The sequence below is a fragment of the Rhinatrema bivittatum genome, chromosome 3, assembly GCF_901001135.1.
Source record: "Rhinatrema bivittatum chromosome 3, aRhiBiv1.1, whole genome shotgun sequence".
NCBI lineage: Eukaryota > Metazoa > Chordata > Amphibia > Gymnophiona > Rhinatrematidae > Rhinatrema > Rhinatrema bivittatum.
The window spans coordinates 4909114-4928036 of NC_042617.1; the positions used below are offsets into that span (position 1 = coordinate 4909114).

Consider the following 18923-nt stretch of genomic DNA (forward strand, 5'->3'; position numbering starts at 1 on the left):
GTGAGGCCTCACCTGGAGTACTGTGCTCAGTTCTGGAGACCGTATCTTCAAAGGGACAGAGACAGGATGGAGGTGGTCCAGAGAAGGGCCACCAAAAGGTGGAGGGTCTTCATCGAATGACTTATGAGGAGAGATTGAAGAATCTAAATATGTACACCTTAGAGGAGCAGAGGTGATATGATTCAAACTTTCAGGTACTTGAAAGGTTTTAATGATCCAAAGACAACGACAAACCTTTTCCGTTGGAAAAAAATCAGCAGAACCAGGGGTCACGATTTGAAGCTCCAGGGAGGAAGACTCAGAACCAATGTCAGGAAGTATTTCTTCACGGAGAGGGTGGTGGATGCCTGGAACGCCCTTCCGGAGGAAGTGGTGAAGACCAGAACTGTGAAGGACCTCAAAGGGGCGTGGGATAAACTCTGTGGATCCATAAAGTCTAGAGGATGTGAATGAAGAGAAGAGGCACAGGGGTGGCTTGTGGGAAAGACGGCTACTACCTGGAGATGAATATCCTTATTCAATAAACATACACACGGTTAATGCGACTCCAACATTGCTCTATGCTTCAACAGCAAGAGGAAATGTGGGTCAAAGGATTTGCATTCACAAAAAAGCAGGGGAGTAGCTTGCTTGTTACGGTGGTTACTAACCCAAACCAATTAGCTGGATACTTCACTTAGATGCAGCTCCAGCACTGCTCTCTACATCAATGGCAGGGGTGGAAGGGAATTAGAACCAAAAAGTTACCAATAAGGGCCCTGACTTCAGCGGTCAGAGTAACAGATAAGTATGAAAACAATTAGGTGTGAAAGCTTGCTGGGCAGGCTGGATGGGCCGTTTGGTCTTCTTCTGCCGTCACTTCTAGGTTTCTATATATGTTTCAGAGATGTGGAAGGGCTTTGATAACTCTTTCCTGCGGTCTCCTTGATCGGTGCACCGAACCAACAACGTTCCTGATTCCGTTAGGGCAAGGGAAATAGGTTTCTGAGCGGGTTGAGTGGGCCCCCCCACCCCCGATGGGCTACATTTTTGCCTCTATTCCCAACTTCATTTCAAATTCTCTCTTCGCCTGTCTTACCAATGTTTTACACTTAACTTGACAATGCTTATGTTTTATCCTATTTTCTTCAGATGGATCCTTCTTCCAATTTTTGAAAGATGCTTTTTTTTGGCTAAAATAGCCTCTTACACCTCACATAAGAACATAAGAATATGCCATACTGGGTCAGACCAAGGGTCCATCAAGCCCAGCATCTTGTTTCCAACAGTGGCCAATCCAGGCCATAAGAACCTGGCAAGTACCCAAAAACTGTCTATTCCATGTTACTGTTGCTAGTAATAGCAGTGGCTATTTTCTAAGTCAACTTAATTAATAGCAGGTAATGGACTTCTCCTCCAAGAACTTATCCAATCCTTTTTTAAACACAGCTATACTAACTGCACTAACCACATTCTCTGGCAACAAATTCCAGAGTTTAATTGTGCGTTGAGTGAAAAAGAACTTTCTCCGATTAGTCTTAAATGTGCTACTTGCTAACTTCATGGAATGCCCCCTAGTCTTTCTATTATCCGAAAGAGTAAATAACCGATTCACATCTACCCGTTCTAGACCTCTCATGATTTTAAACACCTCTATCATATCCCCCCTCAGCCATCTCTTCTCCAAGCTGAAAAGTCCTAACCTCCTTAGTCTTTCCTCATAAGGGAGCTGTTCCATTCCCTTGATCATTTTGGTACCCCTTCTCTGTACCTTCTCCATCGCAATTACCTTTTAACCATGACGGTAATCGTTTTGCCTTCCTTCCACCTTTCTTAATGCGTGGAATACATATGGACTGCGCCTCTAGGATTGTATTTTTAAACAATGTCCAAGCCTGTTGAACACTTTTAACCTTTGCAGCTGCACCTTTCAGTTTTTTTCTAACTATTTTCATCATTATTTCAAAGTTTTATCAAAGTTTCCCTTTTGAAAGTTTAGTGTTAGAGCTGCAGATTTACTTATTGTCCCCCTTCCAGTTATTAGTTTAAATTTGATCATGTTATGATCACTATTGCCAAGTGGCCCCACCACCGTTACTTCTTTCACCAAATCCTGCGTTCCACTAAGAATTCAATCTAAAATAGCTCCCTCTCTTGTTGGTTCCTGAATCAATTGCTCCATGAAGCAATCATTTATTACATCCAGGAACTTTGTCTCTAGCAAGTCCTGATGTTACATTTACTCAGTCGATATTGGGGTAATTGAAATCTCCCATTATTATTGCACTGCCAAATTGGTTTGCTTCCCTGATTTCTCTTAGCATTTCATCATCTGTCTGACCATTTTGTCCAGGTGGATGGTAGTATACTCCTATCACTATACTCTTACCCAACACACATGGGATTTCTACCCATATAGATTCTACTGAGCATTTAAGTCTCTTGTATGATCTTTATCCTGTTGGACTCTATACCCTCCCGGACATAAAGTGCCACACCCCCGCCAAGTTGATCCTCCCTATCATTGCGATATAATTTGTACCCTGATGTAGCACTGCCCCATTGATTATCCTCCTTCCTCCAAGTCTCTGTGATGCCAATTATGTCAATCTCATCATTTGCTGCTATACACTCTAACTCTCCCATCTTACTTCTTAAGACTTCTGGCATTGGCATACAGACATTTCAAAGTGTGTTTTTTGTTTGTTTTAACAACCTGCTTTTCAGTTGTTAGGGATAATTCGGAAATCATTACCCCCATTGGTGATTTTTTACATATAGGCATATGGACTATGTTTACTTTTATTGGAACCTCTCTGTTGGGATGCCCTAACTCTCCAGTTTCATTAGTATCCTACAAGGATACATTTCTCCGAACCATGCACTGCTGAGTGACTGTCGGCTTTCCCCCTTGTTCTAGTTTAAAAGCTGCTCTATCTCCTTTTTGAAAGTTAGTGCCAGCAGCTTGGTTCCACTCTGGTTAAGGTGGAGCCCATCCTTTCCCCAAAAGTTTCCCCAGTTCCTTACAAAGCTGAATTGGGCATCCAAATGGCAGATGAAATTTTATGTGGACAAGTGCAAGATGATGCATATAGGGAAAAATAACCGTTGCTGTAGTTACACGATGTTAGGTTCCATATTAGGAGCTACCACCCAGGAAAAAGGTCAAGGCGTCAAAGTGGATAATAAATTGAAATAGTTGGCTCAGTGTGCTGCGGCAGTCAAAAAAGCAAACAGATTGTTAGGAATTATTAGGAAGGGAATGGTGAATAAAACGGAAAATGTCATAATGCCTCTATCGCTCCAAGGTGAGACCGCACCTTGAATACTGTGTGCAGTTCTGGTTGCCGCATCTCAAAAAAGATATAACTGCGATGGAGAAGGTACAGAGAAGGGCAACCAAAATGGTAAAGGGGATGGAACAGCTCCCCTATGAGGAAAGACTAAGGAGGTTAGGACTTTTCAGCTTGGAGAAGAGACAGCTGAAGGGGGGAATATGGTAGAGGTCTTTAAGATCATGAGAGGGTAAATGTGAATCGGTTATTTACTTTTTCAGATAACAGAAGGACTAGGGGGCACTCCATGAAGTTAGCATGGGGCACATTTAAAACTAATCGGAGAAAGTTCTTTTTCACTCAACGCACAATTAAACTCCTGAAATTGTTGCCAGAGGATGTGGTTAGTGCTGTTAGTGTAGCTGTGTTTAAAAAAGGTTTGGATAAGTTCTTGGAGAAGTCCATAGTCTGCTATTAATCAAGCTGACTTAAGATGTAGCATTGCTATTACTGACATCAGTAGCATGGGATCTTCTTGGTATTTGGGTAATTGCCAGGTTCTTGTGGCCTGGATTGGCCTCTGTTGGAAACAGGATGCTGGGCTTGATGGACCCTTGGTCTGACCCAGCATGGCATTTTCTTATGTTCTTAGTTATACAAACTTTAGTAGTTACATCTGTTTTGTTATAAGATGGCAGAAGGGGGCAAGTGTGCATCCAAGAGTAGTCATTGTTCAGTATGTATCCCTTCTGGTTGCATTGTGAGAATGTTTCCCAAGATAAAGATACAGATCTGACCAGCATGGAAAACTGTTGGTTAGTCTTCTCTGCTGGAGGCTGTGGTATTTGCTCTAAATATTTGACGATAAACTGGTTAAATCAGTTACTGCTCCAGAGAGAAAGGTGGGTGTGGCACTAGACACATTACCAGACCAGGGGTCAGGTCTTTTGAGGACACCATTTGGCAAGAAAAAGACACATACCACAGCCTAAACTGGAAACGTTGGCATTTGGTTCATAGAATAGGCTCCGACTTCATCAGAAGAGGAGTAAATAACTTAGGGAATGGCTCTTGGTACTTGCAGGCCCAGTACCCATGGGACTGCAAGCCAATTTTCACAGGGTAATTCTCATTGGGCTTTTCCAGCATACTTCCCAGATGCAAAGTAGGTGGGGTAGAGGACGTGCTGAATGTTTAGTGCTCTGCAGGATGGGCGGGGGGGAGCTGTTCCTGGATAAATCCTGGTTTACCTGTGAAAATCCTTTTGAAAATTGCCCGCAGAAAGCTTTAGAACATAAGAAAATGCCATACTGGGTCAGACCAAAGGTCCTCAAGCCCAGCATCCTGTTTCCAACAGTGGCCAATCCACTCTGATAACATACTGCAGTGAGATTAGACTTCTGTATAGAGACGGGTGCATGTTCATGATGCCTCGCATCAACAGAGAAGAAAAATTGCCCAGACAGGAAGAGGAATATCCCCAATCTGCAGGACACTGTGCAGGCAGGCAGCCATTCCTTTGGATCAGGTTGGTTTGAAGGATTTGGTGGCAGGACACCACCTTCAAGAGACAATGAGATGCTGGAAGTATTGATACGGGTGATGGTTTTCTCAGTCTGTTTACCCAAAATGATAGTGAAGTAACTGGTGAAGAGGAAAGTGACAACACTTCTGATCACATCATCGGAGATGCTAGCAGATTCTATGTATTATTTCAAGATCAGTTTCATACAGAATACAATAAGAGTTTACAGTCTGAATGGGTTCCTAAGGCAATGGGAGAAAGTGGCTTGCTCGAGGTCACAACTAGTATCCGTGGAAGAAACAGGGTTTAAATCCAGACCACCTGCTTTCTAGTCCATTATTGTAACCGTCAGGCAAGCTCCCTCATGCTATTGCCATCTGACAGTGGGTTTGCCATCATAGATACAGCTGCTATGTTTCTCTTTGAGGGGGTCTCCTTGTTTCATCCAAACCTAGAGAAATTCATGAAGGAACTTGTGGATAATAGTTTTAAAATTTACAAACTGCTCCCCTGAAGAAGCTGGTTACAGTGAAATACTGGCCGTGTCGGCTCATGATTAGCATTGGGATTTTTATTTGCTATAAAAATATATTTTTTAAATTAGACATTAGACCAAGGTGGATGATCGAATTGTCTGGATGATCCTTGCCTGAGCTGGCGGGACACCTCAGGCTTGCTGACACCTTTAATTTTAAAATTCATTTTCTGCTGGCTGTAGAGAAATGTTCTCTTTTGGATTCCCCTTTTTTTCATTTATATTATCTACTTGGGGTTAAGGTTGGCGCTCTATTTGTCGTCATGGAGAAAGAAGAAAACCATCCTCCATGGTCAGAGCTTCTACTCTCCCAGTATACAAGATGCATCCCATCACAGAGGGAGGAGGAGGAGTGCATAATGGGTCACAAGAGGGAAGCCCTGCTTCAAATCAGTCTGCTGGACCTCCGAGCAGAGCAATATGTAACCATGGTTAAAAAAGAAAGCACTACAAGTACAAACAGACAGTCGAGTAGCCATGTTCTGAGGAACAGGATCCTATTTGATTTATTTAGAACTATTTGTATCCTGCACTCTCCAAGGTTTGGGGCGGGTAACGGTATCACATACATAAAAGCAATGGCATTATACCAGACTCTTCACAGTTTACATTTCTCGTGGCTGCATTCGAGTGTTAGATTGGAACTTGAACACCCAGGGAAGAGAGTGGTGTAATCTGGAGTTCTGGCGAAAAGAGGGCCGAGGTAACGAGTTAGTTTGCGGATGCTGGAGGGAAGGCAGTTATGAATAGATATTTGGGGGTTTTTATCTGTCAGTGTGCGCAGGTGTTGTGGTAGGGAATTCCAAAATGTTGGTTCTGCAAGGGAAAGAGCTCTTTCGCGAATGGTTGACAGTCTGGCTCTGCATAAGAAGGGGATTTCTAATAGAGCTTGAGAGGCTGAGCCGAAATTTGGGGAAGTAATATGATGAAGTAAATTCTGAATTAATAGATCACGTTTATACTGTATAAGATACTGAATTGGGAGCCAGTGTAAGGCTTGCAGTACCGGAGTAATGTCTTCGTTCTTCCATATGATGTGAGTAATCTAGCAGCAGAGTTCTGAATTAGCTGTAGAGATTTGATGGTGATGTAAGGGAGACCGATATATAAAACTTTGAGTATTCAGGACTGCAAAACAGGTCTGAAGTTTTGAAGATCCAGCAGGGGTTTTAAATGATGGAGGAAGCGTAGTTTATAGAATGCTGAATGAATGATTGTTTTTATATGGAAAGAATAGAGTAACTGAACACCTAGGTACTGAGTGGTATTAGTGATGGGATGGACTGAGGATCCGATTGTAAGGAGTGGTACGGCCTAAGATCATGATTTCAGTTTTACCAAGTTTATGTGTGAGCCAAGCTCTCTGATGGATGGAAGAGAGGCCCAGAAAAATGAACTGTGAGGTTGATGACCAGGAAGGAGTGATGGGGAAGAAAAAGTGAATGTCTGGTCTTACCAGCTTTGCAAGGAATCCATGCTCTGCTCTATCCCCTTACTGCATATGGAACTGGGCATCTGAAAGAAACCTGCAGATTTCAGCAAGTTACCTGACCTAAAAATAACATAAGAGCTGACAGATTCTCTCAAAACAAATTCTATCAGAGTACATTTAAGTGCAATAGCTTACCACTAGCAGGTTGAAGGTAAACCAGTTTCTCAGCAGCCAGTAGTTGCTAGATTCATAAAAGGTCCATACAACCTAAAACCTCCACTAAGACAACCAGCACCATAATGGGACCTAACTGTTGTGTTGGTATAGCTAATGAAGTCACCATATGAACAGAACCAGTGGCTATGATGGAAATGAAATTTCTTGCATGGAAAACATTTTTAATAGCGATCAACCAAAAGAGAGCGAGTGAGCTACAGGCACTAGTGGCCTATATACCCTACACACAAATATTCAAAAACGAAGTACTCCTCAGAACTCACCCGGAATTCTTGCCAAAGGTGGTATCAGAATTCCACCCAAATCAAGTTAGAGTACTTCCAACTTTCTTTCCAAAACCATGTACACCTGCTGAACAAACATTGCATACTTCACTCTGCAGGGGAGTCCTCTTGCTCTATTTAGATGGAACACAAACTCATCAACAAACTAAGTCACTTATTAATACTACTTGATCTATCTGCAGCATTCGACACTAGATCACAAAAAACTAATTTCAAGTCTTGCCAACATAGGTCTTTCTGGAAAAACACTTGACTGGTTCACTTCATTCCTAAAAGACAGATTCTTCAAAGTCACCTTTAATAACATATCATCTGATCCTTGTCCCTTCGAAACCGGGGTACCTCAAGGGTCCGCCCTCTCGGTCACCCTCTTTAATATCTACCTACTCCCACTCTGTCATTTCATTTCCAATCTAGGCATCACTTTCTTTCTGTATGCCGATGACATTCAATTACTCATCCCAATTACATCTACCATCCAAGATGCTATACACCTCACAGTTAACCACCTCAACTCAATCAAGAAATTCCTGAACCAACTAAAGTTATGCCTCAATATGAACAAAACTGAATGCATCCTCATAAAAAGAAACAACCCAGAGCAATTATCCCAAATGCCCTCCATCCAAATCGACAATATCAATATCCAACTAAAGAACCCAGTAAAAGACCTCTGTATCTGGCTAGACAATGAACTAAACCTCAAAAAATGCATCACAACAAAAACAAGAGAAGGCTTTCACAAACTTCATGTACTCAAACATCTTAAACCTTTATTACACCCGTATGACTTCAGAACAGTTTTGCAATCACTCATATTCTCAAGTCTGGATTATTGCAATGCGATTTTCATTGGCCTCCCCAAATCTACACTAAAACCTTTACAATTACTACAAAACACCGCAGCACGAGTTCTTACTGGCAAGAAGAAATATGAACACATCTCCCCAATTTTGATGAATCTCCATTGGCTACCAATAATACAAAGGATCAAATACAAAACATTAACTACTCTACATAATGAAATCTACAAAGTTGACAACTCCTCCCTCGATCACATGATTCAACTGCACAAAACTCCACGCAATACAAGAATCACGAGCAAAGTGCAACTAATCATACCCCCCCTTACCTCTGCTAAACTATCCATCACCAGGAATAGAGCCTTCTCTATTGCTGGACCTAATGAATGGAACTCTCTACCAATCTACCTAAGCTCAATCAGGGACTCCAAATCTTTCAAAAAAGAGCTTAAAACATGGTTATTTAGACAATCTTTCTCAAACGAAGTTGGATAACCATATATATCATCTTAAGACTCTTTCCTGAAACAACCATGCTTCTAAATCCTCCTCACCCCTTCTTACTTATTTTACCATTTCTTTCTCATCCATCCCTGTCTTATTTATTTTTATTCCCCTATTTTCCCTTGAACCTTTCCTTTTCCTTTTATTCCTTTCCTGCTCCTTTGAATAATTTGCTCTATCACACCCTGCAATGTTACTTCTAAATTATTCCAATAATCAAATAACATCGTTTGATATATCTCAGCAAGTCCGATTCATATGTTGTTCTTCTTAAATCTGTTTTAAATCTATTTCTTTTCTGCTTATGCCAAAATGTTTAATTGTTATCCACATTTATATGCGTTATGAACACGTTTCTTGTATATTGCCCGCCAGCACCATAAAACCACTTCAAATGGTACAGAATGCGACAGCCAGAATACTCACTAACACCAAAAAACGGGACCACATCACCCCTATCCTCCAATATCTACACTGGCTACCGATAAAATTTAGGATACAATTTAAATCACTCATGAATGATGATTCACAAGGCTCTGCACAACATCTCCTCCCTCAACCTATCCTTCCAAATACAGCAACACATTTCCAAAAGACCAATCAGAAGGGCATACCAGAACATGCTTCACACCCAACCGGCGAGAACCTCCCTGAGGAAACGAGCCCTGTCCACTGCAGGTCCCCCTCTTTGGAACCTACTCCCACTGGACCTCCGCCAAGAACCGTGCCTTCTGACATTCAAAAAGAAGCTAAAGACTTGGCTATTCACCCAAGCTTTCTCTGAGAGCTAATAACCGGTGGAAGCGATAGACAATATACTTACCTCTGTATTATGTGTCCGAGTTTGAAACCCAGTTACATCTAATCGAGTTTACGAATGTCTCCCTAAAAGTTTTCCTGTTTTAATGTATTCCGCCCCTGAGGCGACTGTTTACTGTATCCCGTTTACCGTATCTTGTTTTAATGTATTCCGCCTCTGAGGCGACTGTTCAGTTCCTTGTAAACCGGTGCGATATGTATGCTATACAGGAACATCGGCATATAAAAATTAAAAAATAAATAAATAAATATTATTGTTTGTCTCTGTAAACCAGAGTGAAGGCATTAAGCTATACTTCGGTATAAAAAAAGAATACAAATAAATAAATAAAATCAACTCAACTTTTCATATCCTACGATACAGCTAAAAAAGACTTGGCAGGGAAGAAACAATGTTATCTAGATGGTTGACTCACAATGTTACCATTGATGTGGGCATACCACAAGCCATAAAGGCACATCAAGTTTGAGCAATGGCCAATCTCCACTCTGCAGTGATCCAGGAGATCTGTAAGGTAGCCACATGGTCAACACTTTTACAAAACACTACTGTTTGGATAAAGACTCATACAAGGACAGTACATTTAGACGAGCAGTGCTTAAGAACATTTTTAAGTAATCAAACCAAATTTCTCGCAATGTACCATACGGGTTGCAGAAAAACAATGGAAGCTAAAACTCAGCTCAAAGCAACCCTCAGCTGGGGAGGCCTATCTTGTGTGTTCACAGAGAAAGCCAAGTTGCTTACCTGTAGCAGGCTTTCTCCGTGCCTTCCTCCCTGGGAAGTTTACCTGACTTGGAAATAGAGTGAGGCAGAATTGCATACAGGGACACTTTACCATGGCAAGGTAAAGTTTAACTTTCTGAGCTTTAAGAGACAAATGACCCAACTTGGCGTCATCGGATGACATCACCCATCTTGTGTGGGTGTTTGTGTTGCTATCCTCAGAGAATACTGTTACAGGTAAGCAACTATGCCATGATCTCTGACAATACAAAATATTCATGGAAATAAATTGGATTTATGGGATTGGGGCGGGGAGATAGATATGTGACATTGAACACTTTTTGTCTCTCAAATGGCTATCAAGTCACAGGCCACCAAATTCCATCCTAAAAGTCTTTTTTGGTCTTTTGTTTGCATATATAATAAATTCAAATGTCTCAAATTTGTTTATTTCATAAATTAATAAAGTCCCAGGAACTTATCTGCAAATGTGATCTACTAAGATGCAAGAGCGTAGAACCTGCCTGATGGGGTTTTCTTCTTTAATTTGACTGACCCATTGTAGCTGCTTCGGGAATTGACATAAAACATGTTCTGTACTCCCATGCTAAATAAGAGAGCAGTCTTATCCAGTGATTGATGAATCAGGAACAGTGTTGGGAAGTATTTTTTCACCAAGAGGATGGTGGGTGCCTGGAATTCCTATCTGGAGCAGTGACGTGTAAAACAGTAACAGATTTGAAAACAGCATAGGCTAAAGGCACAGGATAATGAAGCGCTGCACAATCTTCTGAGCGACAGCTATGATTTGACTGCATTGTACTTCTTGGGAAGGCATGGGGTAACCTGCATGGAGCAGCAGTTGCAATCCTAAAAGAGACAGTGGGAGTGGGAGAGAGTTGAGTCCATATGGGTAGATGTGTATAAAATCAAGGCTGGGCAGACCTATTTGGTCTTTATCTGCCATTATTTATTGTGTTACTCTGATGATTTTGACAGGTGGACTTCAGCAATCCTTGTGGGATCATTCGGGACTTTGCGGTGTTTATTTGTGGAGTTTATGTTGTTAGTTCATGATTAATATGTTTCAGATAGAGGCTGTGGACGTTCTCTCCTGGAAGGAGAGGGGAGCTGCTAATCTCAAGTGAAATGAGAGTTGGAGCTGGTCCCAGTTCTACCAGGAGAGCTTATTGCCTTTGGTGGGGAGAAGTAATAGAACTGCAATTTGCAGAGCTAAGCAAATCCTCATTCCTTAGCTAGAGTTTGATCAGGTCAGCTTGGTAATGTGGGAGAAGGGTCTGGTACTGCTGCCACCATGGGGTGATAATGCCGTGTGTTTCCTGGGCAGGGTGTGCTGATGACACTGGGGGACGATAATCTTGTGTGTGTTTTCTGGGCAGGGTATGGTGATGGTGAGCCCAGAGATGAATCCTACCATCTGTTCAGTATTTGAAGCGGAAATTGTGCTGCTCTTTCATGCTACAACCTTCAGGAAGGGTTTCCAGGTGACGGTTCATGTGGGAAATGTGCGGCAGACGGCCATCGTTGAAGAGCTCCATGGCAAGGTAATAGACTTGATGCTCTAGTTGGGAAGCGGGGAGGGGGAAGGGGTATCAACATGCGTCTCGAGTATCGGCAGGCCTCGGAGATTCTATTGAGAGTTATGTCTTGGTCGTCGTCCTCACTCTTGCTGAAGAAAAAATTCATCTTGACCCAGCTAGTCTGTTAATTATCTTTTAACAAGTAGAAGAGGCATTTTCCATAGGACAAGGGGTTACCACTACTACTAATAAATGTGTGCAGCACTACTGTCCAGATTTGCAGAAGTTAGTCCCCGCTCCCTGGAGTGTGCAATCTATCAAGACACAAACAAAACAAATAAGAGGTTTCAGGAACTATATTTATTAGGAAGTCTTGGAGGAAATGCATCTTACTGAGAGGATGGGAATTGCCTGGAGTAACCAGCAGTGGCGGAGGTAATAACAGAATTTAAGCATGCTGGGGCAGATAGAGCAGCAATATGCAAGTCACCTAAACATGGGCAGGGAGAGGCAGCAGGCTGCCTTAAGAATATTTTGTATTTCTAGTCCAACTTTCCCATTTTAACTCAAGGCCGTTTACCACAATTTTCAGGTATGATAAGTGTCTGCCCCATAGAACCTACAATCTAAATGGGTACTTGAGGCAACAGGAGATAAAATGACTTTCTCAGAGTCAGAGTGGCAGTGGGTAAGTGGGATTTGCAGCCCACTGCTCTGATCACTAGGCCACTCCTTCACTATACTTCCCAGTGTTTATAGTTTTTTACATTACATTAAGGCTTATATACTCCCTTAATCCCAGAAAGGGATCCAAGGCAGTTAACATAAAAAAAATAATAAAAAATCCAAAATCCCATCCCTAAAACAGACCAGTGTCATCCCTGCTGTCTGATAACTGTTTCCTGGACCAACTCAACCCAGCTAAAGGTAAAGCAAAGGCACAATCTCCTGCAGGCAGGAGCAACTGAGCAAACTGGTGTCAGCATCACGGCTCTGTCATCGGTAAGCCTTATCGGCTGACCTCTTCTGTGTTACCGTTAACAGATTATAGTTTCAGTGACTCAGACTGTTCCCTTTGTACTTTAATTGCTATATGAGAATGCATAAAATGTGCAATTCCCTGTACATACCCAGATCAGTCCAGGACAGCTGGGTTTTGCCTCCCCACCAGCAGATGGAGACAGAAGAAGACTTTGCGGACTCTGTCCTATACCCCTGAGGTGCCACCTAGTGTACTAAGCATTTTATTTACTGCACTTGAAAAGAGTTTCTAGATCTTAGTGAAAGTGCAGCAGAAAAGGCATTCAAAAAGCTAAATGTAACTCTGCCCTGCTGCGCAAGCAATGACCTTTTCCTGATCATACCCCAGATTGCTCCAGACAAGTGGGTTTTGCATCCCCACCAGCAGATGGAGGCAGAGAAAAAACACTTTGAGACACTGCTACATAACTGAGAGTGCTACCTGTAGTCCTCAGTATTTCTTTGTCTCCAGCAGATGGTAGAGGCCAGGGACTCTCATCCTCCACTGTTGCCAATGGTGCAGGGAGTTCCTGGTGACCAGGACAGCATAGGAGAACCAGCTGAAGAAGCGGTTAGTAGGAATGCTAGTGATTTGGACCCCTTTTCTGCAGACTCTGTCCTGCTTCACAAGGCTTTTTTTAGCCAAGAAGGGGGTAGGATGTAAATGGCAGTTGCCCCAGAAGTCTCCGCTTCTGGGTAAGAGGTGCAAAGGGGGAGGGGGTCCTCCGTCTCCTGGGCCTAGGAAGTGGTGCAAGAAAGGACGTAGAGTCAGCTGCAGATTCTGAGGAAGAAGATCCTCAAGGGGTTTTTGGAGTAGATCCGGCGGTTAACCTGACAGTTGATCTGTTGGATGATCAGAGGGCATCTGGTCCACATGGCATGGGGCAGGCAGAGCCCGAGGAGTTGCCAGTAACCGAGGGGGATGACCCCAGGGTGGACCGCTTGTTCTGAAAGGAAGAGTTGGTTCTGCTGATTCCTCAGGTCCTGGATGAGATGGGAATTAAGGTTGCACAGGAGGAATCGAATAATGAGGGAGTGGACCCAGTCATGGATGTCCTTTGGGGTTCTCCAAAATGTTTTCTGTTCCTAAGAAGGTAAAGAAGCTGGTGACCCGGGAGTGGGACTTTCCAGAAGCAGGGCTGAAGGACAGTAGGGCAATGGCAAAATTGTACCCTTTTTGCCTGAGGAGACGCTGGAACTCTTGGGGATGCCGAAGGTGGAAACTTCGGTTTCAGTGGTGACCAAGAACATGACTATTCCAGTAGCAGGTTCAGCCGCTTTGAATGATGTGCAAGGTAGGAAACTAGATTCAGTTGAAGAGAATGTTTGAGGTCTCTGCTCTAAGTTTGCAAGCGAAGTCTGCAGTAGCCTCATGTGCTTTCTGCGATGGGTGCAGAAAGCACAGAAGGAGTTGGGATCTTTGGCCAAAGCCAAGCAGGCAGCCTGTTTGGAAGCGGGAGTGGTGGATGCACTGTACGATTTGGTCAGGATTTCCGCCAGGAATATAGTCTCTGCCATTGCAGTGCGGAGATTTTTGTGGCTGGGTAATTGGTCGACTGATGCGTGGTCCAAGTTACAGCTGTGAAATCTTCCCTTTAAAGGAAAACACTATTTGAGGACGATCTCGAGCAACTGATGATGAACTTGGGAGAGTCGAAGGGGAACGAGTTGCTGGAGGATAAGAAGCCTGGCAAGAAGACTTTTCCACCTTGTGTTCACATTCGGGATGCGAGGAGATTGTTTCAACCATTGCTCCTCTTCTTTCTTCCAAAGACAAGTGGGCAGCCATACTTTTAAGGAGAACATAAGCCTTCTCAAGATAGTTCCGGTCAAGGAGCTGGAGGAGTTAAGGCCTCACAATGAGACCAGGCTGGACCTGAGGCCGTCAGAGGGAGATTAACCCTGTTTTATGAGGAGTGGACCAAGATCACCACAGACCATTGGGTGCCGCAGGTGATAAGAGGTGGCTACGCCTTAGAATTTTCACGTCCGGTTACAGAGGCGTATATAGTGTCCCATTGCACTGCACATCCTGCATCTTGTGGGAGGCAGTGCAAGGAAAGGTGCAGCAATTGCCAAGTCTCGATGCCATAGTACAAGTTTCCCCGCAGGAGCAAGGCCTTGGAAGGTACTCTGTCTATTTTGAAGGAGGGGAGGGTATATTCCAGCCCATTCTGGATCTGAAGAAGATCAGTGCAGTGCTCCGTGTACCACATTTTCGCATGGAAACATTGCAAGCAGTTATAGTGGCTGTCCGCAAAGGGTAGTATGTAATGTCGTTAGACTTGACGGAGGCCTACCTGTACATCCCCATACGTCCAAGTCATCAGAAGTTTCTGTGGTTTATGGTGTTGGGGGAGCTATCAGTTTCAAGTTCTGCCCTTCGGCTTGGCAACTGCACCACAGACTTTCACAAAGGTGATCGTAGTAGTGACCGCAGCGCTCAGCAGGGAAGGGATTCTGTTTCTTCCATACTTGGAAGATTGGCTCATTCGGGCAAAGTCAGAGTTGGAGTGTCATCGCTCGGCACAGCAGGTCATGACTCTGTTGAAGTCTCTGCGCTGGGTAGTGAACTTGGTGAAGGAACAATCTGGTCCTGTTCCAATCACTGGAATACCTAGGGGCATTGTTCGAAACTCAAATGGACAAGGTCTGTCTTACATCAGAGGGGGTGACCAAGCCCCATTTGCAGGTGCAGCGACTATTACGGCTTCCGGTGCCCAGGGTCTGGGATTATTTGCAGGTCCTGAGGTCTATGGCTTCTATGCTGGAGTTGGTGCTGTAGGCATTTGCAGCCTCTGCAAATCTCACTTTTGTCCCATTGAAGTCCACTGTCGTCTGCAAGGGTTGTTGCATCAAGGACCCATCTTCTCAGATCAGGCATATCGCTTCTGTCTTGCAGCTTGGCTTTTGAGAGGCGACGTTTGCACCTGAACGAGTAATTGGAAACGGTTATTGCTATGTTACTGCAGGCCAGGAGGCCTTCTACCTTCCTGGCTTATGACTGGGTTTGGAAAGTGTTTGCGTTGTGGTGTATGGAGAAAGGTCTCAATCCTTTGTGCGCAGAGGTCTTGCCTATATTAGCCTTTTTTGCAGGCAGATTTGTCAAAAGGGCTGACCTACAATTTGTTTCGTGTATAGGTAACAGATTTGGGGTGTCTTAGAGGGAAACTTCAGGAAGGGGAGACCGCTCGTGTTGCATTCAGACATGATTTGTTTTGTAAAGGGGAAAAATATTTGTGCCCTCTGGTCTGTCGGATGTGTCTATCTTGGAATTTCTTTGTGGTTCTCCCTTTGAAGCATGCCTTTGTGAAGGATCTTACTCTGAAGACAGTGGTCTTGAGACGATATGTTTGGCCAGGTGAATCTCGGAGCTGCAGGCGCTACCGTGCAGGGATCCTTTCCTGCGTATTTTGGACACTGGGGTCTCGTTATGTACGGTGCCCTTTTTTTTGCTGAAGTTGGTTTCCTCTTTTCATATTAACCAGATGGTGGAGCTTCCCAAGTTTTGTCATTTGGTGACAGAGGTGCTGTTTAAGAGGTAGGTTCATTTATTGGATGAACATTGGACTCTGTTGCATTATCTTAAGGTTACTAATGGGTTTTGGCGATCTGATCATCTATCTTGTTTAGCAGGGCAAAGAAAGGCTTTAAGGCCTTTAAGGCTTTGGTGTTGCGATGGCTCAAAGAGACAATCTATTTGGCATATATCTTTAAGGGGCGCACTGTTCCTGAAGTGTTGTATGCCCACTCTACCAGGGCACAGGCAGATTTCTGGGCGGAGTGTCATTTGGTTTCTCCACAGGAGATCTGTCGGGCAGTGATGTGGTCTTTGCTTCACACTTACTTTTACCAAGCATTACAGATTGGATGTGTGAGCCCCGGAGGAGGCGTCCTATGGGGAATGTGATTTGCGTGCTGGTCTTTTGGATTCCCGCCCAGTGTAGAGTAGCTTGGGTACATCCCACTTGTCTGGACTGATCTGGGGTATGATCAGGAAAATTGGTTCTTACCTGCTAATTTTCATTCCTGGAATACCACATACCATATATCAGCCTAGAAACCCATTCCCATAGTTGTGAAAGACTAGGAGGTATCTGATTGTAAATAGTGCAGAAATATGGTTCAGCTTGTTTGGTTGAGGGTTTTCAGTTTCTTGTTATGGATGTAACGGCTCCAGATCAGGGAGTCCAACCTGGTTCCTGCATGCCTTGGAAGGGGGGAGTCTTTAGTGTTGCCAAGGGTTCATCTTGGCTTGAGTACACGTTCAGTACTGAGGATTGCAGGTGGCACACTCTGTTATGTAGCAGTGTGCCAAAGTTTGTTTTTTTCTCTGTCTCCATCTGCTGGTGGGGATGCAAAACCACTTGTCTGGACTGATCTGTGGGATTCCAGGAATGAAAATTAACAGGTAAAAACCAATTTTCCTTTATCCAGTCAGAAGCTGGGGCTTGTCATATAGCTCTGGCCATAATGTTACAGCAGTCTTCCATGCGCTGAGTGTTGGCAGCTCTTTCTCAGACGGCTGTTGTGGTTGCTGCATTTCACCGCAGTGGAGCTGAGCTTGTGCTGTTTGGGTGAGAAGCCTGAGCTGTAACTGCTGATCCTGTCCATTCTTCACGTGTTTATTTAACAAGTTCTTATTGACCACTTCCCCAGTTTTACATTAAAACTGTCTGAAGTAGTGTACAGTCAAGCACGCATAATTTTAAAACTATCATAAAACCAACAAAAAAGAAAAATACTAAAAGAAACACTATCATAGCAACCTGGCCTTATAGATGTATATAAAACTAATTATAAAAAAAAACAAAACGGGATCTCAAAACTAAAAACCACTATTTAAAACTCTTATTTAACATTCACTGGGAAAACAGCCTGGTGGTAACTTTTTTTTGGCAGGTAAGGTAATTTCATCAACGTGAGGCAACGTTAGTGTCCCTTGAGATGTATTGTGCTCCATCCTGCCTTGTCGCTGTCAGCTGGAAGGGTATATCTGTGCATGATTAACAATATGGCCCTCTCTCTCTCTGTCTCCACCAGGATAAGCTTCGGACAGGGGAAAAAGCAGTTGTCCGCTTCCGTTTTATTAAGCATCCTGAATATCTGAAGCTGGGAGCCAAGCTACTCTTCAGAGAAGGGGTCACCAAGGGTATAGGTCATGTGACTAGTCTCCAGGCCATTGCCACTGATGCCAACAATCCCTGAGAGGCTGCAAGAGGACTCTGTCATTGGCAGGTGTAGAGTTTATGGGCCACATTTGAAGCTGAGCAGCTGCTAGGCATGTTGTCCTGCAAGTGTCCTTGCCTGTCATTGAAAGCTCATTGCTGTTCTGCTCTTGGTCATTGACACAGGGAACATTCAAAGCTTCCCCTTGCAGAGCAAAGTGCTGCTTTCCCCATGAACTTCTCTAGACAGACATAGTGGGCTGCACAGCTGCTTCCATGTGGCAGAGGGAGTCGTGGGCTGTTCCCCGTACACGGCTCCAGGCTCTCCCCAGTGCAGTGAGGACAAGGGCTGAGCTCCTGGCCAGAGACATAAAGCACCAGCAACTCTGTTTTGTCTGATCACATGCCGTGCTGGCTTCTAGCAAGGCTGGTTTTATACATCACATGGTAGTAAAAAAAAAAAAAAAGGAAACAATTTCACTTTGGTTTATCTTTTGAATCACTCATTTTAACTAGTTTATTGTTTTACTGCACTGAATCTTTTAGCTTTAGAAACCTAAATCTTTTACTTTTGCAGTAACATGAAAAGAAAGCCAGAGTCCCTGAATTATGTGGCGTGGCTGTAACCTTCACTGGTGGGAAATTATTGTCCCTGCATTGGCTGCTGGACCGCAGCACCCTCCAATGACTGGACACAGCTACCAGAGGGTCTCCTAGTGGTAGTTTTAGCCATCAGAGTAAGAGCAGTACTTGTATGGGATAAAAATGTGTTCAAGCTTTGAGTGATTTATTGAAAAACGTATCCAGCTGTGCCTGTGTCTTTAGATCCAGCTGTTTCTATTGCTACTGACCCCTGCACAGCATTATTACCCCTCCCCAGGCTGCCCCCTGCTTGCTTTCACTAACACCCAGCCCAGTTCTGACTGCACAGTGCAAGCAGGGGGGCTGGCCAGTAACCAGTCATCGGTAACCTTTCTGTACGTTTTTTCTAGTCTGCAAAGGAGGTTGAGTGGTGCATTCCCACCCTTCCTTTGCTATCCAGTTTCTTGCCTCCTGTGGAGGGGCAGCTTTGAG

General features: G+C 43.8%; 1 protein-coding gene across 1 annotated transcript in view; it reads left to right on the forward strand.

Annotated features, from left to right (window-relative positions):
• The window catches only part of GTPBP2 (GTP binding protein 2), a gene marked incomplete in the record, with an annotated part of 123512 nt that extends 105135 nt beyond the window's left edge, over nt 1–18377 (forward strand). Inside the window, 2 exon segments of the mRNA XM_029592830.1 lie at nt 11521–11685; nt 17725–18377. Of these exon segments, the coding sequence (XP_029448690.1) occupies nt 11521–11685; nt 17725–17889 (330 nt within the window).
• Nucleotides 18378–18923: the final 546 nt, after the last annotated feature.